The 24,100-nt window shown below is 50.5% G+C and overlaps 1 protein-coding gene and 1 long non-coding RNA gene across 5 annotated transcripts in view; one reads left to right on the forward strand and one right to left on the reverse strand.

The window, feature by feature from the left end:
- STUM (stum, mechanosensory transduction mediator homolog) overlaps nt 1–24,100 on the forward strand; it is a 60,038-nt gene that overhangs the window by 27,280 nt on the left and 8,658 nt on the right. For all 4 annotated transcript variants that reach the window (XM_032289451.1, XM_032289449.1, XM_032289453.1 and 1 more), the window contains exon 2: nt 21,304–21,483. In XM_032289451.1, the coding sequence (XP_032145342.1) occupies nt 21,304–21,483 (180 nt within the window). The remainder of the gene's footprint in view (nt 1–21,303; nt 21,484–24,100) is intronic.
- On the reverse strand, nt 10,033–19,202 carry LOC116559044. The gene is made up of 3 exons (XR_004272279.1): nt 18,438–19,202; nt 14,434–14,439; nt 10,033–10,043 (listed from the first exon to the last, which is right to left on the reverse strand). It is a non-coding gene; the product is annotated as an uncharacterized LOC116559044 (long non-coding RNA).

The following is a 24,100-nucleotide window of genomic DNA, read 5'->3' on the forward strand; positions in this document are numbered from 1 at the left end:
TCCCTCTCAGCCTCCCCCCACACCAGCCGTGAGATAGACTGCCCTCCCCGTGGGCCCAGGGCGCTGGAGCTTGTTGCTGGAGGCTGATGCCATCAAAAAGACATTGCTGCTTGCCACCTTCTCAACATGTCACCATCTTGCTTCCACATACCTTCTCAAAATGTCCTTACACATCATCATAGGTAGTCTCTTTTAATTTTTTTCTTTACTTTTAATTTTAAAGATTTTTTTAAAAAACTGAGCTAAGATCTCACTATGTTGCCCAGGCTGGTCTCCAACTCTTGGCCTCAAGTGATCGCCCTGCATTTAGTCCCTCACACCCACCTCCCCACCCCCTGGGTTTTTTTTTTGAGAAAGGGCCTTGCTTTGTCACCCAGGCTGGAGTGCAGTGACTCAATCACAGGTCCCTTGCAGCCTCAATAGTCTGGGCTTAAGCGATCCTCCTCCCCCAGAGTAACTGGGACCACAGGCACGCCCCACCATGCCTGGCTAATTTTTGAATAACTTGTAGAGACAAGGTCTCCTGTTGCCCAGGGTGGTCTCAAACTCCTGGGCTCAAGCAATCCTCCCACCTCGGACTCCCAAAGTGCTGGGATTATAGACATGAGCCACTGAGCCACTGCATCCAGCCCCAATCCCTTTTTAAAAAGGCAGCTGTGGCTGGCTTGAGTCCGACTCAGTGAAGGCCAAGTTTAAAGCCCACAGCCACCCCTACAGCAGCTGCTTCCCTGGGCAGAGACAGTGAATGCAGCCGGCCTTTGGAAGGCCTCTCCCCTCCCATTCCTGAGTCTTACTCAGCTGCCCCTCATATCGCAGGGTTTTCTCTTGCTGATTTCTCTCTCAAGCAATGAAATTTTAAAAAGTCACGCTGAAGTATTAGGGACTTAATGAAGATATGTTTGCATTTTGAAGGAGAATCTTGGGGAACTAAACGTTCATAATGGCAAGAAGTGAGAGCTGCAGCTGGAATTCCTGTTGCAGTGGGGCCCATACCTCTGTGTGAGGAACCTTCTGGGCATCCCTGAGTTTGATCAGGTTTGGGGTACACTTTCCCTTTACGGATGGCGGGTTCTCGCCTGGCCCATACCAGTGCCTTTTCTTAGGCTCTGCAGCTGTGAAGCCTGCTATGAGCACTAATTCTTTGAGAGAAGCGTGGTGGCCTAATCTCACACTGTCCCTTTGGCAAATGGTAGAAAGAAACTATCTTATCTTGGCAGCATGGTGGAAGCCATGTGTGGCATGAGTTTAGTGATGGGGGAGGGATGGGGTATGGGGATGCCAGGCCATCATGATAAGGAATGCCAGCTCCCAACACGTGAGTGCAGCCTTCATTCAGTTCTGTGCCAGGCGCTGGGCTGCGTGCTGAGAATACAGAGGTATCAGCAAATGTACTTGGTCCCCATCCATGTGGTGCTTTCTGTCTCTTAGAGGAGACAGACATTACATCAGATAATCCCACCGCAGGTGTGAGATGAAGAGGTCTGTGAAGGGGGCACTCAGAGCTGGGGAGCGAGGGGCCGTGGGGGCCTCCCAAGGAAGCCTCGCTGGCCAGAAGGGTGCAGCAAAAGGCAAGGCTGGGGCGGGGCAGATCAGGGAGACCAACTTGGGAAGACCTTATATATATATACATATATTTTTTTTTTTTTTGAGACAGGGTCTTTGCCGCCCAGGCTGGTGTACGGTGGTGACATCATAGTTCACTGCGGCCTCAAACTCCTGAGCTCAAGTCGTCCTCCCTGGTAGCTGGAACTACAGGCACATGCCACTGCGTCCAGCTAATTAAAAAAATTTTTTTATAGCAATAGAGTCTGCCTGTGTTGCCCAGGCCTCAAGCGAGCCTCTGGCCTCGGCCTCCCAAAGTGTTGGGATTACAGGTGTGAGCCACCCTGCCCTCCTCCTTGTTTTTATTCTATGAGCAATGGGAGCTGCTGAAGGATAATCATATCTGCATGTTGAAAACATCCCTGCAGCTGTTGTAGGCAGCACAGCTGTGGGAGACCTGTTAGGAGACGGTGGTCCAGGCAAGAGTTGATGGGAACTTGAACTAGGAGGCAGCATTAGCAGAAACAAAGTGGGTGGATGTAAGAGACATTTAGAAGTAAAAATGGCAGATTTGGTCTCAGATGGGCTGTGGGGGAGGAGGAGCCCTGGTGAATCCTGGGTTCTGGCCAGTGCGGGTGATGGGCGGGGTGTAGATCTCTGAGATAGGGAGGGCCAGGCCCAGTGCGGGACAGGTCAGGAATTTGTTCTTGTACTCATTTTTGAGAGGGTTTTGAAGTATCCCAGAAGAAGTGTCAAGTAAGCCATTGTCAGTGGTCTGGAGTTCAGAGGCCAGGTCTGTCCTGCAGAATGAAGTCTTCAATCAGGTGCTGTGGGTGGAGGGGAGAGGTTCTTAGGAGGAGCTGTGTGCTGGGGAGAGGAGAGGGCTGAGCCTGAGGGCTTCAATATTTCATGGTTGATGAGGGGGAGGGCAGAGGGGAACAAGTCATACCTTGAGTGTGCCCCACTCTCCCTGGCATATACCCCATCTTTTCTACCTGAGACATTCTTCCTTCTTCCTAGACTCCGCACTCACCCCGAGGCCTCTCCTTCGTCTCGGAAGCCCTCCTGTCCTCTTATGCCTGGGTCAAGGGCTGCTCTTGTCCCACTGCTCCCCATGCTGCCCCTCACAGCCTTTATCACATTGACCAGAAATACCCAGCTGTGTGTCTGGATCCACCACTAATCTAAGGGTTCTGCGTCTGGGTCACCATTGTGCCCCCAGCACCAAGTACGGTGTCTGGTTGGTCTGTAGTTAGAGGCTCAGCTGCTATAACAAGGAGACCAGAAACACAGTGGCTTAAACCATTCAAAGCCCTTTCTTTCAGGTCAAGCTATCAGGCTGTGCCAAGCTGGCAGGGAAGCTCTCTTCTAAGAGGTCATTCATTGGAATCATCTTGGTGAATAGTCTTCTGCCAAGGCCCAGGACACAGCTGTGTGCAGCTCTGGTTCTCAAGGTTGAAGTTGGGCTACTGCTGTGCCTTCTTTCTAGCCTGTAGTAGGGAAAAGAGCAAAGTCTGGAGAGAGCAGCTGGATTTAATTTGGGGATAACCCAGAAGTTTCACACATGTATCACTTTCGCTCATAGCTCATTGTCCCAAACTTAGTCTCATGGCCTCTCCAGGTTGCGGAAGAGGCTTGGACATGAAGACTTTAGATGAATGGCTAAGCGCCCAAGAGTCAGAGAAGGGATTTTGGGGCCAGCTAGCAATCTTCCTACTCAGTGGACAATGAATATTGAACGGATGGACAGACAGTTGGCTTGTTGGTGTCTTAGTCCATTTTCTGCTGCTGTAACGGAATACCACTGACTGGATAATTCATAACAGAAAGAAGTTTGTTTAGCTCACAGTTCTGGAGGCTGAAAAGTCCAAGAGTATGGTGCCAGCATCTGGCGAGGACCTTCTTGCTGCATCATTCATGGCAGAGGGCGTCACGTGAGAGGGTGAGAGTGTATGAGCTTAACTCTGTCTTCCTCTTCTTATGAAGCCAGCAGTCTTATTGGTCCTAGTAATGGCTGTCTGGTAGACGCTTGGAGGGTGCTCAGAGGTGAACACATATGAAGTGCCTCTTTTTTTTTTTAAAGTTTATTTTTATTTTTCCCCCATTTATTTTATTGCATTTTAGGTTTTGGGGTACATGTGAAGAACATGCAAGAGTGTTGCATAGGTACACACGTGACAGTGTGATTTGCTGCCTTCCTCCCCATCACTGTGCCTCTTAAGGTTGCCTTGTTGTCTGCAAATAAACAGTTAAATTTGTATTTCAGGTAAACAAATGCAAATATTGAGTGAAATTTGAACTTGACTTTCAAATAAACAAGGCTTTTTTTGTGTGTTTTCTTGTTGTTGTTGTTTTTGTTTGCTTGCTCGTTTTAGTATAAGTATATCCCATACACTATTTGGGACATACTTATACTAAAAAATTATTTTCTTGTCTATCCGAATTGAAATTCAACTGGTTGTCCTGTATTTTATGTGCCACCCTACTCATTCTATGCCTGGTATTTATTAGGTGCTCAGTAAATCTTGATTTTCTTTTCTTCCCAAAAAGAGCCTCTCTCTGGTTGCAAAGAGCGATATACAATACACTCATATGTCTATTCGTGTACTTCGTGAGAGAAGCACCTAAGATGTGTGTTCACACTTATTTTCATTCTTTGTGATGATTTCTCTGAATTATTGGAAAATGCATGCTTCTTCTCTGTACCTTGGTTAGGGGTGAAAATAATGTCACATTTAGCAATGCAATGTCTTGTGAAAGGTCATGTTGGGAACCAGTGGTTTGGCTTTTCTGACCAACGTGACCCATTTGGTATTCTGTCAGCATTCCCCAGACCATGTCATGTTGACAGCTGTTTTTGTTTTTCCTGAAGATACTCATTCTTCACCAGGTAGTGACCAGTGCATGATCAAAAACTAGGAGATACATTTGTTCATCTAATATCTATTAAGACTTACTATTCAGGTTCATTAGATAGCTGTACTCCATGAGTACCTTCTATGTGCCCATTATACTTCTAGGTGCTGTAGGGACTTCAAAGATGAATCAGACAAGGCCAGGACCCCCAAAGGCATTGCACTGTGGTGAGAGCACATATAAATGCAGACAATAAAAAGTGGCCCCCCTAAGGTGCTTGGGGTGTTCTAGGCGCAGTGAGGGCTGCATGTGGAGCTGAGCTGGTGTGCTCAGTGGGCAGGAGTGCACACGCAGATGATGGTGGGGGAGGACAGACAGCCAGGTAGTGGGTGGGGACAAGCAAATGAGCTGAAAAGAGGCAGTGGATGGGAAGATGGGCACGTCTGGGAGGAACCGGTGCTGAGGGACCCACCACTTTCTTAGTGGGTTTCTTCCTGAGCCAGGCCCGGCCTAGCCAGCTTGTGTCACTGAGTTGCTCTCATTCTTCAGGCAGACCCATTCTAGAGACTTCCTGCGCCTGTCCCTGTGGAGGGTTGGAAGTCCTCTCTGCAGCTGCTGTAGTCTCTGGGATTTGACGAAAATCTTCCTTTCTTCTGTTTCTTAACTGCAGCCTCTGCCCCGCCCCTCATTCACATATCTGCCGGTCAGGTATCACAGCTTATGCGTCCCCTCCCCCAGGTCCCCCTCACTTAGTCACCCTGCAGCCTTGTTCCCAGTCTCCTGGAAGCGCTGGTCCCAGGGGTCCTGCCCACAACTCCACTGATGTGGAGGCGGACACTCCCGCTGCTGTACCAGCACCACCCCAGGAAAGGTCAACACCATCCTTCACCATTGGGACGACTTGTTTTAATCCTTGGTTCTTTCCTGAAATCAGTTTCTTGTTAAAAAGTAGGCTTCTCAAATCCATTTGGCTCTTCGTTCTGTTAAGACATCAGTATAGGCCAGGTGCGGTGGCTCATGCCTGTAATTCCAGCACTTTGGGAGGCCGAGGTGGGTGGGATGACCTGAGGTTAGGAGTTTGAGACCGGCCTGGCCAACATGGTGAAACACTATCTTACTAAACAGTACAGAAAATTAGCTGGGTATGGTGGTGTATGCCTGTAATCCCAGCTACTGGGGAGGCTGAGGCAGGAGAATAGTTTGAACCCAGGAGGTGGAGGTTGCAGAGAACCAAGACTGCACCCTTGTACTCCACCCTGGGCAACAAGAGAGAAACTCCATCACACACACACACACACACACACACGCACATGCACACACGCACGCACACGCGCGTGCACACACACACAATTCAGTATGTGTATCCTGAAGGGTCGCCCCAAATTCAGTCTCGTCTGACAGCCTGTGCACAGGAAGCCAGGCCACTTTTGTTTGGCTCTCATATCCTGAAAAGGTTTTCCACAGTCCCAGGGTAGGCTGTCTCCTGAAGCCCCAGAACCTCCTTCCCCTCTTGATCTCTGATGGAGCTGAGGGGCCACAGACCTCAGGCCTCTCCCTCTTCTTTCCTGGTAGCCAACAGGTTTGTGAAAACAGGCATGGGGTGTCTCAGTTACCTTTTGCTGCATAACAAACCTCCCCAAAACTTAGTGGCTTAAAACAACAGCTGTTTATGGAGTTCACAGTTCTGTGGGCTGGGCTCAGGAGGGCATTTCTTTGGTCAAGCCGGGCTTGGCTATTCTTAGCTGGGATGGCTAGATGGCTGGGGCCATCGCCATGTGGTATCTCACTGTCCAACAGGCTAGCCAAGGCTTGTCCATGGAGTGACTGTGCAGAGCTCTGTGCATGTGGCCTCAGCTCGGGACTGACACAATGCCACTTCTCCCACATTACATTGGCCAAGGAAACTCCCAGGGCCAGGCTGGATTCAAAGGATGGGGAAGCAGATTCTACTTCTTAATGGGAGGAGCAGCAAAGTCACATTGCAAAGGCCATGGATACAGGAAGTGAAGAACTGGGGCCATTTCTGAAATCTGTTGCAGTTGGTTAAAGTACTATTCATCCTAGGCCTGTTCTTGTCATTAAATGAGAATAAAAACTTGGGATTGCTGTAGAAATCAAGAGAGGTAATGTGGTGAAATGCTAATCTCCAGTGAGGGCATTACAGGTTGATTATAATGATAATGGTTATACCTTTGCCATTTGGAAGGCCAGGAAGGTACCTTTTGCTAGTCAAGCAAGCGCACATGTCTATCCTATAGGACGGCATAAAGCAATTCTGTTTTTCCTCCCCAGTGGCTTATTAGTCTATTGCGGTCCACCTAGAAAGGTCCTGAGGGAGCTCTTCCTCACTGACCTCTTCCTTTTCCTCTTTCCGCACAGCTGAGTGTTCACTAGAGTCCTCCTCTTTGTCTCTGGCTTAGCCTCTCATCTTCGGATGGAATGGGGGGTTGGGAAAAGAGGTAAGAGAGCTTCAGGTTCTGTGCAGAGGAGGCACAGAAGTCAGAGCAACCCAGCTCCAGGACATTGGGCCTCTCTTTTCCCAGGCCTGCTGCCTCCAGTTGTGTGGGCCGCAGGTCACGTCGGACAAGGCCCGGCAGCCCAGTCTTTTGATCGTCTTACGGACTTCCTATAGCATGGCTGCAGTGCGGTGTTATTTTAACAGACTTTTTGACTCTTGTCAGTTGTCCTGGCATGGTGGGGCAGGGCCCTGGGAGGGGGAATGGGAGTAAGTGCCCTTCTGCCCAAGAGCCAAGCAGCATAGGCCTTTAGGGGTCTAGATGCTAAATGATTGCTGTAAGAACCAAACATCCTGGCCCACTTCTTCTACCTGTATCCCCCTCCATTGACATGTTGCCCAGTGACACTCCTGTTCTAACTATCTATTGTTGTATAGAAAACAATCTCAAAACTTAGTGGTGTAAAAAAATACACTGTATTATGCTCATCATTTCTGTGGGTAGGAATTTAGACAGGAAGACACATTAGGGAATCTCGCCTGTGCTCCATGGTGTGTGGGGCCTCAGCTAGCAATACTCCAAACCAGAGGGACTTGATGGCTGGGGACCGGAATCACCTGGAGGCATCTTTACTCGCATGTCTGGTAGCTGAAGCTGGCCATCAGCTGGATTCTCACCAGCTGAGCTGAGCTGGTGGCTGGACCATCTACACCAGGTTTCTCCATGGGGTTTCTCACATGAGCTAGTCTGGACTTTTTTACAGCGTGGTGGCTGGGTTCGAGAGTATGCATCAGTTTGTTAAGGCCTGAGCCTGGCACGTGCCACTTCTGTTGTATGATGTTAGTTCTTAGAGAGCTCAGTTTTAAGAGGAAAGTATATGGGTCTGCCTCTTGATGACAGTGTCAAAGAATTTGGATGTCCTGTTTTAAAGCCACCACACCCCCATTTGGAAAAAGGATAGTTCAGTTTCTCATTTCTCTGGTTGATTTAGTAATGCAGTTATCCCATTGGTGAACATCACTAATCACTTACCCAGTATCATTTTACCTTCCTCCTACTTCCCAATAAAATCCAGACTTATACTCAGGAGTTTATGCCACCTGAGCTTTGTAGAGAAAGCTGCCTCTATTTCCTTTGCCAAACCATTGACTCGCGAGTGGGCCAGTGAACTAAATAGTCCTATCTCAATAAATCTCGGGATTCCTACTTGGAATTCTGAGACAGAAACCTTCTGTTTCCTCTGAAAATGTGGTATATGAATGTGAAACCTGGAACTGCTGCAATTACTTTGTCAGCATGAGAGAAATTGGCCTTGTGCTGAAGCTCACACCATGAAAGATAGAGCAGAGAGATGGAAGACATTGGGTCCCTGGTGAATTATTGAGCCAAAGAACTAAACCAACCCTGAATTCCTGTTAATAATAAAAATAGCAAATGGATATTAGACACTTTTTATGTTCTAGGCATTTTAAACGCAAAATCTCTATGAAGCCTCACACAAAACCCTGGATACGGATACGAGTAAAACCCACATTTGACAGATGAGGAAATTGGGCTGAAAAGGTTTGATGAGGAGAGAGACTTCCAGAGGTAGAATAACCTGCCCAATTTTCACTCAACTAGTAAATGGCAAAATCACGAATAACACTCAGCAGTCTGGCCCTAGAGCCCATCTTCCTAACATGATCCCACAGTGCTCCTCTAGCATTTTTCCTTGTTTGTTTTCTCATTTGTGAACCAATAAATCCCTTTGTTTTTGTTTTTTGTTTTTTTGTGGGTTTTTTTTAGACAGAGTCTTGCTCCGTCACCTAGGCTATAGTGCAGTGGCACATCTCAGCTCACTGCAACCTCTGCCTCCCAGGTTCAAGTCGTTCTCCTGCCTCAACCTCCCAAGTAGCTGGGATTACAGGCGCATACCACCATGCCCAGCAAATTTTTTTATTTTTAGTAGAGATGGGGTTTTATCATGTTGGCCAGGCTGGTCTCAAACTCCAGACCTCAGGTAATCTGACCACCTCAGCCTCCCAAAATGCTGGGATTACAGCTGTCAATAAATCCTCTGTAATTTAAGGCTGTTTGAGTTGGTTACTTCCAAATTAAAGACCACAAGGGACAACCCCTCCCTGCAAGTATGGTGTGTCCCCATGGCATGAGCAGCAACGTCACCTCCCCATGGAGAAAGCCATCTTGCACTGATTTCATGTGCCCCAGGCAAAGTTGTCCCTAGCACCAGGACAATCACATGGGCCACCAGGCAGGGCACAGTTCCAGGAAGGAGCAGGTGTGTCTGCCAGTCCCATGGGGATCACCAGTCAGACAGGGAGCACCTAAGCTTGAGCTCCACACAGGGCTCCTTCCCCCTCCTCTCCTTCCTTTCTGGTCCTCCGAGAGGCTGGGTGCCAGCTCAGTCAAGCCACTTCCTTTTCTGCTGTTGTGTTGTGGTGCCTAAGTCCACAGTGGCTCCGGAAGTTCTCTTGGGACTGGAGTCCTTTCCTGGCTTCCAACTCTCATCTCATCTCTAGTGGGTGAGCCCAAGCCTGCTGAGAGCCGCGCTCTGCCTGGTTAACTGGGAACAACACCATAGGATTGGGAGCTGCATTCCAGGGGCGTTCCTGGAAATTCAGGGGCTTTTGTCACAGCCCTGCAGAGTCCCATGGCATCATTTAATGTCCTGTGTTAGATGGCTATGTGCATCTGTCCCCTGGTTTACCCGACCGCTCCATCGCCTTCTCTGTAGCCAGTGAGGGGCTATCTGGTGGACATCCTTGAAGAGCTAGATCTCAACAGGTCGCCTAAAACTTTGTTTTAACTGAAATGAGAATTTGATTTTGAAAAAAGAGAAGAAGGCACCTGTAATTCTGCCATGGCAAAATCATAACATTTTAGTACACTCCAATCTTTGTCCATGCACATGAATATTTTGAAATAGTTCCCCCTCACAATATACATTCTATTTGTGTAATCTCACTCGAAGCACCTGCCCATCTTGCTGTGTAGTCATCTCAGTTATAGTTTTTACCAGCTGTGTCACACTGGCATAGGGATGAGTGCCTAGCCTCAGCCTTCAGGAGGCTGACATGGTGAACTTAACAATTATAATAATTTTTTTAAAAGGTGGAGTGAAGAATAGTGCCAATGGCCACAAGTCAATGTGAGAGCAGGATTCAGTGAGATCTTCAGTTTTGTTTTCTTTTTCATAATTAATAACTCCTTTTCTGCCAGTATTCTGCTCCAGCCCCGCCTCCTCAGAGGGCAGTCCCCATCATCCTTCCTACTCTGTGGGGGGCCCTCCTCATGCCCCAGCTAGGCCTTATTGTTTCATGCTGTGTTCTAAGTACTTTACATGCATTAATTTAATCCTCACATCTACCCTTGGCTACTATCATTATGTGCATTTCATAGATGGGGAAATGAGAAGTGCCGTCATCTAGAGATGAGGTATAGAGATGAGCCATCATGTCAAGGTCACACAGCTTCTCTGTGATGTGGCCGGGATCCCTACAACATCATGTTGTAGGTTCTAACTGCCTGTGATCTCAGAGAGGCTCCCTGGCCACTGCAGCCTTGGGCAGAACCCCTGTCTGTTTTTAATCTTCGTGTCTACCCATCCATGGAAATGTCATCTTGTCAGGTTGCAAATTCTCAGGAGGTGGGAGCCGTATTGTCTCCCATAACAAATGTCACCACTGCTGCCCTCATCCTTCTTTCCACCAGACTGGCCACCTTTAACACCAACCTGCTGGAAGATGGGAAGGACGAGGCTAAGCCCTCAGGGCGTCTGCATGGTCCCAGGCTCCCCTGCCCTGGCTGTTACACAGCCACCCTTCCCCGTCCTATCCATGTCTCCTCAGCTCAGCCTCTGGCACTGAAGCCTAGAATCTGTCATGGCAAGGTTCAGCGTTAGGTAACTGAGAAATTCCATGTGGTAAAATTTCTGCTCCAGCTTAACATCCTGGGAAGACCCCAGAAGAGACCTAAGGTGTCCAGTCCTGTCGCGCAGCTCCCCAGCACCCCACTGTCTGCCCAGGCTGGGAGCCCATCATAGGTCTAGGAGCGGGCAGGCTGAGGGCAGAGGAGGTTTGCTAATAAGCACAGAGAAGCTGATGCAATGCCTGGCACCACTAAAATGAATTATCAGCTCCAGCCACCCTCCCCCCAGCAGGATGAGAACTGTTGTCATGGTGGGGGCACTGAGGCGGATGGAGGAGGGAGCTGGTCTCATTTTCCTTCTGTCCTCGGAAGGAAGGACACCAGATGGATGTGTGGCAGCCAGGAAGGCTCCTGTCTTCTTTCCTTCATGCCAGCTGGAAAATCAAAGGCACACACTAACAGCTGCAGCCCACTTGGTGCTGCACTACACCTGGAGACTGTGACTTACCAGGGTCTCATCTGCACATCCCTTGTCTGCCTGAAGACTCGCACCCCGCCGTGTTCCCCGACCTCCTCAATTCGCACAATCCTGACCCCTCAATCCTCACAATCCCAACGCATTTGCCCAAGACCCCTGAGCATTTACCCGAGCCCCTGGGGGAAATGAAGAGGATTTGTCCCAAGCTGGCACTTTCTGACTGGGGAGAGAACAGAGGGCCTCTGGATGTGGGGCAGCAGCTGAGGCTAAGGGAGAAGTGGTTCAAGATGCCATACACCTTCTCTCTGCTGGGGACAGAAGGTCGCCTGTCCACTCTTCCTCATTATCTTCCATGAAACCCATGCATGGAAATCCTTAGGTCATAATAAATTCACTGTCCCATCTCTAGTTGATCAAAGGTGAGTTATTGGCCACTGGGAGCTGCTGATGCAGGAATCCCCTCCCACCCCGTCACTGCATGGAGATGACGGGATCCCAACCAAATGCTGGCAAGGTCGGCTTTCCGGTGGATGGTATGACCTCACTAGGGTATCTGTGCTTTCTCTAATGTTGAAAGCCACTCATGGACCCTTTGCTTCTCCAGAACAGAGGCATCAACGACACTGGCAGATTCGTTCGGAAAAAGTGTGTGGATGGTCAGGATGATGGGCATGCTAGCTGTTCATGTTTACCCTGCACTATTGTGTTCTGAGTCCTCCTTGCAAGTTCCTTGCTGGCCAGGACATGAGGCCCCAGACAGGGCTGGGTCTACAACAGTTTCTAGGTAAATGGCTTGGTGCAATTCCAGGGGAAGACACGGCCCCTCCGCAGACCTAAGCAGCCTCTAACCTGCGCTGGTGTGCCCTTTGGTTGACACCTTGCTCTCCCACCTAGTATGGCCTTCTTGTGCTCTGTTCTGGAGTGACTGAGCTGAAAGGATGACACTCCTTCCCTCAGCACATATGAGCACACGATATCTCAAATATTCTGCTCCATTTCTTGAGAAAACAGAACCCAGAAGAGTTGGCACCAAGAGCATCTGAGAGCCCCGGGACCCTGGCCTGGCTTTCTGCAGCCTCGGCTGGTTTCCTTAGGCCATGGCCGTTAGGCCACCTTCATGTTCAAGGCTACACTGATCTGCATTCCTGAGACTTCTGTCCAGAAGTATTTGTGAACTTGTAGTCAGTTCTCTTTCCTTTCCTTTTCTTTTTGGTTGAAATAATTGCACGAGGCAAAGACGATAACTAGACCTCCTGAATCAGAATCTTGGGGCAGTGGGGCCCAGGAAGGCATATTTTTAGCAGTCTCTGATCTTGACCCTGAACAGAATCTCCCATTTAGCTTATTCTGGCCCTGAACTGGGCAGCCCTTGGCAATGGGTCCTATTTCTTAGGGTGTGAAGAACCTGTTTCTTTGGCTTTCAAAATCAGCTGTGCATTTCCTTCCTGACCCCCAAAGCTCACATTCAGGGTAGGGCCTGGAAAAAGGCCATGCTCAGCCAACGCTCCCTGGAGGAGTGAGGGAGGGTGTCCAGGTGTAAGTCACAGCCACTGATGAGCAGCATATCTTAATGACTGCAAAGCCAGCTGCAGGTGACATCTGGCATCAGACAACTTGCTGGCCTAGGTCCCAGGGGCACTTTTTACTCTGAAGCAGCTGCTTCAGAAGACAGCTCTGCCCTTCTCCACCGAGTTCCAAGAGGCCTTAAGATCCCCTCTCCAAACCCAGTGCCTCCCAAAGCTCCCATGTGAGTCATGAGAAAAGCCGAACCCAGTGAGAAATCAAAGGACATTTCCAGCTCCCAGGCTCTATCTCGTGGGAGCAAAGCCGCCCGTCTCCTGGTGGGAGGCTGTACCAGCCCACTTCTGGCTGCTTCTCTTTTCGTGCCTGACAGCCAAGCTCCAGGAGCTCTCCCCGGAGAACAAGCCCAGAGAAGCTCTTTGGGGCCTCTAGGACGGAAGTGGAGGGACCCTTTCCCTTCCCACTGCTTTGTCTCAGGGCCTGAGCCCTGAGCTCCTTAGGGAAGTTGCAAGCACAGAGACCCCAGCAAAGGCAGCTGGTGGGGGGTGGGGAGGGCTTTGCTTGTGTTTTTGCTGCAACTCTCCATGGGAGGACTGCCCCAGGTCTCTGCTGCCTGCCTTTCTTCCCAGGATCATGCTAGGACGTGCAAAACACATGTCTGTACCCAGGTTCCGGTGTTACACAACACACTGATTTGGGTGATTGACAATACAGTCCATTGCCATCATTTTCCCTGAGGCCAGTTAGTGTTGGCTGGGACCTCCAGGAACAGCATGCCCAGGGCCAGCCTTAGCCTCGCTGTCCCTGCTGCAGAGGACCGTCTCCCGCTCCAGCCCTGAGTCATATGGGGGAAGCCACTGGACAGAGTGAAAGGCCAGAATCGTGGACTCGTTTCTGACGAGGTTGTGCGATTTTCTCTTTCTATATCTGCGAGGCTAATTCCTCCATCCATCAGAGCGAGGATTGGTATCAGCTGGGGGAATGTTTATTTTTTTAAACAAGCAGCACTAGACCCATCCCTGTGTCTGTAGAAGTCTAGAGGTGGGGCCTTAGAATCTGCATTTTTATGAACCTCAGTTTGAGGCGTTTGATGCACAAACTGGTTTGGAAAACTTTGCTTTGGATCACCTCCCCTGACCATCCACTTCTCATTTTACCAAGAACCTTGATGTGCTATACCCCACCTGGTTATGTCTTCACCCTGTCCCCCGCCCCCTCCTGGCAGCTTCTCCTCAGCAGATTAACAAGCTTAAGTTTCTCCCACTTAAGGAAGAGTGGTCCTCACCCATGCCTGGAATCCACACTTCCGTTCTCTCCAAGCCCCTGACCTCCTGCTGTGAGCCCTGACATTCTCCCGACTCCCTGTGGAGCCACTCTTGGCCTAAGCGAGTCTGTGACTGCACGTGTCCCTCTCACTGAACCTTGCTGAAGGAGGTGACCTGCCCCAGCACCTTCTCTGGAGGTGACCTTCCTCCAGACACTTCTCTCCTGTTTCTGGGACACCCTCTCCCAGCCACTCTGATTGGGCCTCCCCTGTCCCTTTTGTGGTCTTCTTTTCCCTTGATCATCCCTAAAATCTTGGTGTCCCCAAGGGTCTTTCCTGGAATTTCATGCCCTCCTGGGGTGACCTCATTCACTTCCAACCCCTGCTTGAAACTGATGCCTCTAGAGTTCTTGTCTCTGACTCAGCTCTTTTCCATTGGTGGGCACGAACTGCTCTGGGTTTCCCACCCTGGTCAATGGCTCCATCCTCACCCTGTAGTGTAGAAAACCAGAACCCCAACCCCATCCCGTGCTCCGGTTCCTCCTCTACCCCAACATCCAGCAGGCCACTCAGTTGAGGATGCTGCCTTGCTGTCCTCTGCACTCCTGTCTCTCCCACTGCCCTCCCCTCTCTTCTCACTGGGCATTTCACCAGGCCTCTTCTCCCTGCCTTCCACCTCACCACTTCCGACCCATCCTTCCTTAGGGGTCATGTGTTTGTCCTCAAATTCAAACTGGACCCAATAGTCCCCTGTTCAACCCCTTCCCAGGTCTGCCCATTGCCTGGAAGAGGAAGGTGGATTCCAGAGCCAGGCCCTCAGACCCTCTCCGGTCTGATCCGGGCCCGCTCCAGCCTCGCTTGTTTAATTTCTGGAATTTTTACGGAAGTCTGAACCAGCTTTGTTTTTAATCACTTTTCATCACTCCGTTACATGCGCGTCCTGAGTCCAGCCTGTGCACTGCTGAGCTCCGGACGGCCAGGCCAGCCTGTCTGCAGATGCTCTTCCCCTTCTCCTTCCCTGCATGAGTCCCCACCAGCTCCCAAGCTCCTTGCTCCATCACCTGCTCTTCTGTGAAGTCTTTCCTGCTATGGTCAAACAGAATTGAATTTGTCACTGTTCCTGGTGTGACCCAATGTCCCTGCCAGAGTGTGAGCTCTCGGGCGGGGGTGGCAACTTCCCATCACCTGTCTGGGTTCCCATTCCCAGGACTCAACACTGGCATATGGCTGGTGCTCAATAGAATAAATTAGAACCAACACATTGCTGTTGGGTAGAGCGTTTTATTTAACTGGTAAGACTCATTTAAAACAATTAACACCTCTTCATAGGAAAATGTGCTAAAATCATTTTTAAAATTTACTGCTGAAGAGATTAAAACAATGTTTTTATATCATAAATCCATTCACTTAATCTCCACCTTTTATGGCATATGCTACCTTATACGACAAAATGGACCTGTTCTAATTTCCCAACTAGTGAAATCTGAGTTAACGCAACTGGACAACGTGCATGCATGTGGTAGAAGTCAGGATGTGTATAATGTTATATTTTTACGTGTCGTAGAGCTATGAGTGTGTCAACATGAGTAAAGGAGGGTCAGAGACCAGAATCCCTCCCACGCCATGCACATGCGAAGGTCATCTCCTCCGTTAAATGGAGTGTGGGTCAGCCCCGCTTTTCCTAACATAGACGCCAAAGCCTCTGCTAAGGATCATCCACGTTGCACAGCCCTGCTCATCTGCAGAGCACTGGGCTCTAGGCCTTCCCCGCTCTGCAGCGAGCAGGCAGGTACTCAGCCCACCGGCCTCTAATCACTTTGGCAATTCCAGTGAGATTTCCTCTTTTGACAGGATGAACTAGACAACCTTCTTAAGAATCTCTGAGTTCAAGGACAAAGCTTCCTTATGCTCAAAACTTTCATATACACATTAGGCTTTTATTATTCAGCTGTTCTTGACCTGCAGAAGTGCCAGTTTCATATGGTTCAGCCTAAGAAAAACAGGAAAGAACATGGACCACTGTTCCCATTTCTTAGGCTGGAAGAGTGAGGTGAGGCCACAGAGTCTCACAGAGAGGGTCACTGGGTGTCAGGCAGCTCCTAATGAGTTGGGGGATCAGAGGATCACTGCAGCCCTGAGATCAGAACACCGTCTAATTTAGGGGCTCCCATAAAGGAATGGGGGGGAAGGAGTGGGTTCAAGGATATTTAAAAACCATTAAGGATGAAGGTTCTTTCCTTATCATTATTTTTTTTAGATGGAGTCTTGCTCTGTCACCCAGGCTGGAGTGCAGTGGAGTGTTCTCAGCTCACTACAACCTCTGTCTCCCAGGTTCAAGTGATTCTCCTGCCTCAGCCTCCTGAGTAGCTGGGACTACAGGCATGTGCCACCATGCCCAGCTAATTTTTGTATTTTTGGTGGAGATAGGGTTTCATTATATTGTCCAGGCTGGTCTCGAACTTCTAATCTCAGGTGATCCACCAGCCTCAGCCTCCGGGAGTGTTGGGATTACAGGCATGAGCTGTCATGCCCAGCCTCTTTCCTTATTTTTTAATGCAAGGATGTAGCACCCTAGACTGAAAAGAACTCAGTATTCTACACTAGACAGATTGGCTTTAAGTCTGGGTTCCGCTGTGTGATGCACTGGCAGAAGCAAAGGATGGTGGCACACACCTCCTAATAGTCCCTGAGTCCCCTGCGTCCTCCTGTGTCCACTACCAAGCCCTGAGCCCGTATCCCCCAATTTCTCAGTTGCTGCCTTCTCCCCCCAGTTCATCTTTCCCATCTCAGACATCTTAAATCCACCTGCCAGCCAGACACAGTGGCTCATGCCTGTAATCCCAGCACTTTGGGAGACCGAGGCAGGTGGATCAATTGAGGTCAGGAGTTCAAGACCAACCTGGCCAACATGGAGAAACCCCGTCTCTACTAAAAATACAAAAATTAGCCAGGCCTGTTGGCGCGTTCCTGTAATCCCAGCTACTTGGGAGGCTGAAGCAGGAGAATCGCTTGAACCCGGGAGGTGAAGTTTGCAATGAGCTGAGATTGCGCCACTGCACTCCAGCCTGGGGGACAGAGCAAGACTCCGTTTCAAAAAAAAAGAAAAAAAAAAAAAAAAAACCACTCTGCCGACAAATTAATTTTCTTAAATCCCTGCTTCCATTACATTGTTCTCCTGCTCAACACTCTTTGTGAGAGCTCCCTTTCCTGCAGGTGGTGGACAAACTCATACCCAGGCATTCAAAGCCTTCTACTAATGGCCCAAGTCAGTCCTCCCTCTTCATCCCCATCACCTTCCCCTTGTCACCACCCTGCCGCCTGCACCATCCTCTCCATTCTCCTTCCAGCAGGAAGAGTCTGGAGGTGCAGTCCCAGCCCCATCACTCTTACTCCTACAGACGTGGCCAGCCCTCAGCCTCCTTCTCCTCTGTCAGGTGGGGTGATGAGCTTGTCCAGTACACTGTGAGCTCTTGAGGGCAGGGGTCCAGTTAGGTTCCTGAATGAGTCCCTACAGAGACTCCAGAGTGCACCCCAGTCTCATCCCCCAGAAAGGAGGCTCCAGCCCACACTCTGTGCCCCTGGCTGGCTGCCCCCCGGCGAGAGTAGAGCAGTGTTGCCTCTTGGGTCTCCCACAGGGCCTCTGGGGCTGTGGCGGGAACACAGAGGGGTAGTTATCGAGTTGCCTGATTCAAATCCCTGGTTTTCACACTTTCGTGAGCATTATCATTCCTTGGAGGGCAGCAGGGGAAGCTTGTTGAGAAATGCAGATGTGGGGTCTCCTCTTAGACATTCGGTAGATCAGGTGAGACCCGGGCACTTGCGTTTTTAACAAATGCCACAGGTGATGAGGCAGGTGGTCGGAAGAGACACTTGGTGTTGGGTGTACTTCTTTGAATGCCACAGGCCACCTACTGTGTACAAGGCTCTGTGCAAGGGGCTGGAGGGATGAAGGTGAATGAAATGCGCCTGGGGCCTCATATCGGTGGCAATGGTTACGAAGAGGAGGAGGAAAACTAGGCAGGGTCAGCTTCAGAAATCGGCACGTGGACTCAGGCTTCAGCCTTGGATCTGAAGCACAAAGGTGTGAGCGAGAGCAAAGGCCACACCTGGAAACTGTAGGAGCCAGTGAGTTGGGCAGGGAAGGGCCAGAATGAGATGCGCCTGGGACCTCACGTCAGTGGCAGTGGTTACGATCAGGAGAGGAAAGCGAGACAGGGTAGGTTTCAGAAATCAGCACGTGGATTTGGTTCAGAGGGGGAGGCAAAATAAAAAACAAGGTAGCCTCAAAGAGCGGGAGCTGAGAGAATGAGGAACGCAAGAATGGTCACCAGTCTTTTGGCCAATTTCCCAAATGCCCTGCTTCAGAAACAAACCATCTACACCTGGGAGGCAGCTCAGAGGGGCATGGCGTTGGCATCAGACTCTGCTGGGTTCAATGCCTGTGGGTGACAGGGAGCCCGCCGGGGAGTCTCGGCCAGCGAGAGGGTCCCAGCCTGGAAGAGGGGGTGCGCAGAATTAAAGAGAGACAGAAAGCTGGGGTCTGGAGGACTGAATAGGCAATGCCTATGCAGCAAGTTTATTTGTGTCCAGGGTTCCAATATATACCTTTAGATTATAAGGATTGACGTCAGTGCACATTATGTAAGCTATACAATAAGGGGAACAGAAAGTTGCAAAAAGCACAGAAAGTTGCAAAAAGCAAATGTCAGCAGAGGGGGTACATAATCACGGGTCATAAAAGGTAAGCAGGTGATGTACTTTATCATTGTCAACAGAACATGTGGTCACAAGGATAACAATCTAGAAATGTCACAGGCTAAGCCATAAACCTTTATCTGAGTATAGGAATGTCATCTGGTCCTCAAAAGGCTATACTTAACTTGGTAAACAGAGTCATAAAACCCACTCCTCAACAGGAACCGAAAGAGCACACACATCCATTACCCAGGGTCACTGTAGTCAGAAATAGAGGCTGACATTATTCTTATTCTTTCCGTTCCTACTTCCCCATAGCTCGACTGCCTCCAGCAGGAAACTGTGTCCGGGATCAAGCTCACGCACAGCGAGGCCCAACACTGGGGGGGCTTCACATGGGAGCGTTCCCCACAAATGCCTGCCTGTAATTGTGACCTTGGACGAGATGCTTAGTTCCTGGGAGTATTATTCAGGGTTATCCAGAGAGACAGAACAAGTAGGATATATAAAAGGGTTTTTTTTTTTTTTTTTTTTTTGAGATGGAGTTTTACTCTTGTTGCCCAGGCTGGAGTGCAATGGCGCGATCTTGGCTCACTGCAACCTCCACCTCCTGGGTTCAAGTGATTCTCCCGCCTCAGCCTCCTAAGAAGCTAGGATTACAGGTGCCCACCACCACAACCTGCTAATTGTTGTATTTTTTAGTAGAGACTGGGTTTCACCATGTTGGCCAGGCTGGTCTCGAACTATTAACCTCAGGTGACCTGCCAGCCTCTGCCTCCCAAAGTGCTGGGATTACAGGCATGAGCCACTGCACCCAGCCCTGGAAGGGGATTTATGAGGGAAGTTGGCTCATGTGTTCACAGAGATGGAGAAGTCCCACGATAGGCGGACTGCAAGCTGCAGAGCCGGAGAAGCTGGTAGCTGGCTCAGTCCATGTCTGAAACCTCAGAACCAGGGAAGCCAACAGTGCAGCCCCAGTCAGTCCCAAGAGGCCCCCAAGTGGCCGCTGGTGCAAGTTCCGGAGTTCAAAAGCTGAAGAACCTGCAGTGTGATGTCTAAAGTCAGGAGAAGATAAAGTGTCTCGCTCTGCAAGGGGGAAAGGAGGCAGAGAGGACATGCCCCTTCTGCTGCCTGTTTATTCTAGCTTAGCCCCAGCTGATTGGATGGCATGCACCCGCATTGAGGGCAAGTCTTCCTCTCTCAGTCCACTGGCTCACACGCCCGTCTCCTCTGGAAACAGTCTCACAGATACACTCAGAAACAGTGCTCCACCAGCCACCTAGAAACCCCTCAATCTAGCCAAGTTGACACCTAAAATTAACCATCACACTGAGTCTTCTCTTTCTGTGTAAGAGCATGGTAAGCCAAACAGTGGCCCCTAAAGATGTCCACATCCATATCCCCAAGCCTTCGAATATGCTACTTGATGTGGTAAAATGCACTTTGCAGATGTGATTGAATTAAATGAGATGAGGAAAGCATCCTGGATCACCCAGGTGGGTCCTGAATGCCATCACAAGGGTCCTTGCCAAGGGAGGCAGTAAGAATATATAAAGACAGAAGCAGAGGTCAGGGAGAAGGTGCTACATTGCTGCCAGTGATGATGGAGGAAGGGGTCACGAGCCAAGGAATGTAGGTGGCCTCTAGAAGCTGGAAAAAACAAGGAAGTGGATTTTCTCCTGGTGCCTCCAGAAGGACTCATCCCTGAGGACCCATTGCAGACTCTTCTCACCTCCAGAACTATAAAAGAATAAATTTATGTTGCTTTAAACCACAAGGTTTGGGTAACTTGTTCCAAAGCCATAAGAAATTACAACAGATATGGAGAATGCTAATTCTCTGCACGGTTGTTGTCAGGAGGGCTCAGAGCCCATGTGGGACAGGGGCCTAACTTGGTAAAGGTAGTGATGTTACCCTTAGGGGCCGTGTCTTAGACAAGGTGAAGAATGTGACCGCACCCCCCACATTGCTTGGCACCTTGTGGATGCTCAATAGAGCTTAGACTTCTGGTCCCTCCCCTTACAGGTCGGGGTGCCTGGGGGAACCCTGTCAGGGAGAGGCTCTAGAATACCTGTCCTGGTCTGTGACTGTGCAGGCACCCAGGCTCTTGGCTCCTGTCCCTTAGCCAGCAGCGTGTGTGTTGGGCGGTCATTTCCTGGCCCTTCGCCTCTCCTGAATTTACCTCTGAGGTTGCTTCTGTGTTAACTCAGACACACCAGCTCCCACCTTGGGACTCTTTGGCTCTTGGAATCTTTGCCACATAAAGTCACCCTTTCCAGCTGCCTGTTGTCATTACAGGTGGCTTCCTTGTTGCTCCTTCCCAGAAGGGACTGCTTGTCATGTGTCTTCCTTGTCTCTCCCAAAAGTTCCAATACTGTGTGGGGCCCCTGGAAGCCCCATGCCACACCTCCTCCAAGTGGCCCACAGACCTCTCCATTATGGAGATGAGAGGTGGCAAGGGTCTGGGCAGGGGTGCCACTCGGAGGACAGGGTGCCAGACACCAGGGGCTCCTCTCTGGGCTCTCGGAGGATAGACAGCTGGGCCCCAGGCCAGCGGTGAGCACTCAGAGCCCTTTGTCTCCCAGCACCCTCAGAAGGCTGTCCCCTCTGCCCTCTCACAGGGACATTCGTCTCGGCCTTCACCGTGCTGTGCGGGGCCCGCACCGACCTCCCAGACAGGCACGTGTGCTGCGTCTTCTGGCTGAACATCGCGGCAGCCCTCATCCAAGTGCTCACGGCCATCGTCATGGTGGGCTGGGTCATGAGCATCTTCTGGGGCATGGACATGGTCATCCTCGCCAGTGAGTAGCTGCCGGTGCTGCGCCTCCTGGTGGGGAGGGGGGCAGGGACAGGAGGGACTTGGGAGGCCCTCACGACTGGCCAAGGTCCTGCTCACCCGCTAAGGATGGGCTCTGGAGAGGGCCTGCCTGTGCCCTCTTCATTACTGCCCGGGCTGCTTGGCATAGGGGGCCTTCCCCACTGGGCCTGGCCCAACACCTGCAGGGAGTTATGAGCACATGGCAGGCAGGGTTCCATCATTTAATGCAAACTTGATTCAGACACAGAATAGCTTTGTGAAAGGGTTTAGAGTTACAAAATCAAGTTTACCAAAGACAACTCAGTTACCCTTTCTAAAATAACCCAGCAAAATCTTAAAACAGGCACCACCCATTGTAAGCAGCTGTGCATGTCTCCCTTACCACCACCCATGTTTCCTGCATTTTTGCACACCCACCTACCTGTGAGGCCACAGTTCCTCAGTAATTGGCCTCATCTCTGAGGCACTTCGCCCTCACTCCATACCCCATGCCCCCCATTGTGTCCTATATCCCCCAAAACCATTCATAGCTCAGATTGTCAGTGCCAGAGGTCAGCTGAGCCAGGTAAGGGTGGCAGAGGCAGGAGCGGAAACGCAGGGTTCTAGCGCCCTAGATTGATGTAGAGTGATCTATAGTCAACTCAGCCTGAGTTCAGGATGCTGTGAATATCCAAGACCCAGGGCTCACACAAATGCCAGGACCAGGGTCAGTGACCAGTTAGGCCACCAGGCCAGAGAAAATGCAAGTAGCAGAGCCCGAGGGAGATTCAGTGGAGTGTGGTCAGAAGGGCTGCCCAGAAGCGGCTCCTCCAGCAGCAGAGATCAGGGGAGGAAGTGGGTCAGCTGTACGCCCAGGGTCTCCCAGCAACAGAGCAAACCAGGCAGACGCTGGCAACCAGGGGCAGCCAGAGTGGGGCCAGCGGCTGAGCAGCAAGCTGCCCCAGGGAGGGATGAGTGGGGAAGCGGTAGGGAAGCTGCTCCTTCCTCCTGGGAGGGGTGTGCTCAGGGCAGGGGCTGCCCCATCAGAGGAATATTGTGAAGTAAGCCCAGCAGGCAGGCCCTTGGGTCTCCTTCAAGGGATCTCGCCCCCTGAGGCCACTTTCATTTGTGTGGAGAGGTGAAGGGCGTGAAGGATAGAGGTGCTGCCAGCTCTTGGGTGACTCCTAAAAAGTAGTCCGACAATCCCACAGAGGAGATTTGCTGCTTCCCCAGGGCCTGTGGGATGCACGCTCCTGACCCTGCTCCCAGCTGGAACCTGGGAGGTCCTTCTGCCCTGGGAAGGTTGAAGACTGCCCAGTTTGTGCCAGATGAGCCCCACTTACTGGCTCATCTTCTCTCAAACCAAGCATTTGGCCAGGCACTGGGGACCTGAGTAAGGAGCCTCTGCATTAAAGCGGGACATGACTGTGTCACAGGGTAGGTCTCGGTAATGTGTGTTGATGCCTCATCGGATCTCTAGAGCTTTCTGGTACACTTGTCTTTGATCTCCTTAATACCTAGGAGCCAAGAGGTAGGAACCTTAGAGATGACTTAAAGAGCTCCCTTCATCATGCCCTAGGTGCAGCATTGAGGCTCCGGAAGTGCAGATGGGATCCAGTCACTTCCTCACTTTCCGTTGCCCCAGGCCGTTGACTTGGCCAGAAACTCCTCTGCTGCGGTTGGTGTGGGGTGGTAACTTGGCTGCAGGATAAGCCAGTGCAAGAAGCTGCAGCCCCCACCTTCACCACGCAGCCTTCACTGGGCATCAGCGTCAGCCCCAGCCCCTTGGAGGTCTGCACGCTGTTTCCAGGGATTCTATCTTTGCATCAAACTTTTGAGGATGCTTTTAGGGGGTGTGTTTTCACACTGCTAATAAAGACATACCCAAGACTTGGGGAAAAAAGAGGTTTAATGCTCTTACAGTTCCACCTGGCTGGGGAGGCCTCACCATCATGGTGGAAGGCAAGGAGGAGCAAGTCACGGCTTCTGTACGTGGCAGCAGGCAAAGAGAGAGAGTTTGTGCAGGGAAACTCCCATTTTTAAAACCATCAGATCTCATGAGACTCATCCACTATCATGAGAACGGTGCAGGAAAGATCCATTCCCATAATTCAATTATCTCCCACCAGGTTCCTCCCATGATACAGGGGAATTGTGGAGTTTCATTTCAAGATGAGGTTTGGGTGGGATACAACCAAACCATATAGGGCGATGGACCTGAGGGCTGCATACAAAAACCAGCCACACGTCACTCTTACCACGGCCTGACTGCCAGGCTCATTCGCCCGTCTCAGCAATGGATGCCTTTGCATTTTTTTCCCACCGCTAAACCCACCCCCAAAGGATGAATAGTTGCCACTCATGAGATGGTGCTGCAGTGAGGTTACTCCCAGCAACCACGGAACGTGTGTGTCCCAGAGTGACTCCTTTAGAAGACAGCTGGATAAGGGACTGTTCTTTCTGGTGTCACTCCAGCCTTTCGCCGTAAAAACGGAGGAAACTTTCCCGTTGTAACAATACACTTTAGTTTTTCACATGACATTGCCTGTGGTGTCATCAGCAAACACACCATCATGGAAAACTCCTAAGAGGGGAGTCAGAGAAATCTGGATGAAAGTGGG

Source organism: Sapajus apella, unplaced genomic scaffold (genome assembly GCF_009761245.1).
Source record: "Sapajus apella isolate SASKATOON/1434 unplaced genomic scaffold, GSC_monkey_1.0 scaffold22, whole genome shotgun sequence".
Taxonomy (NCBI): domain Eukaryota; kingdom Metazoa; phylum Chordata; class Mammalia; order Primates; family Cebidae; genus Sapajus; species Sapajus apella.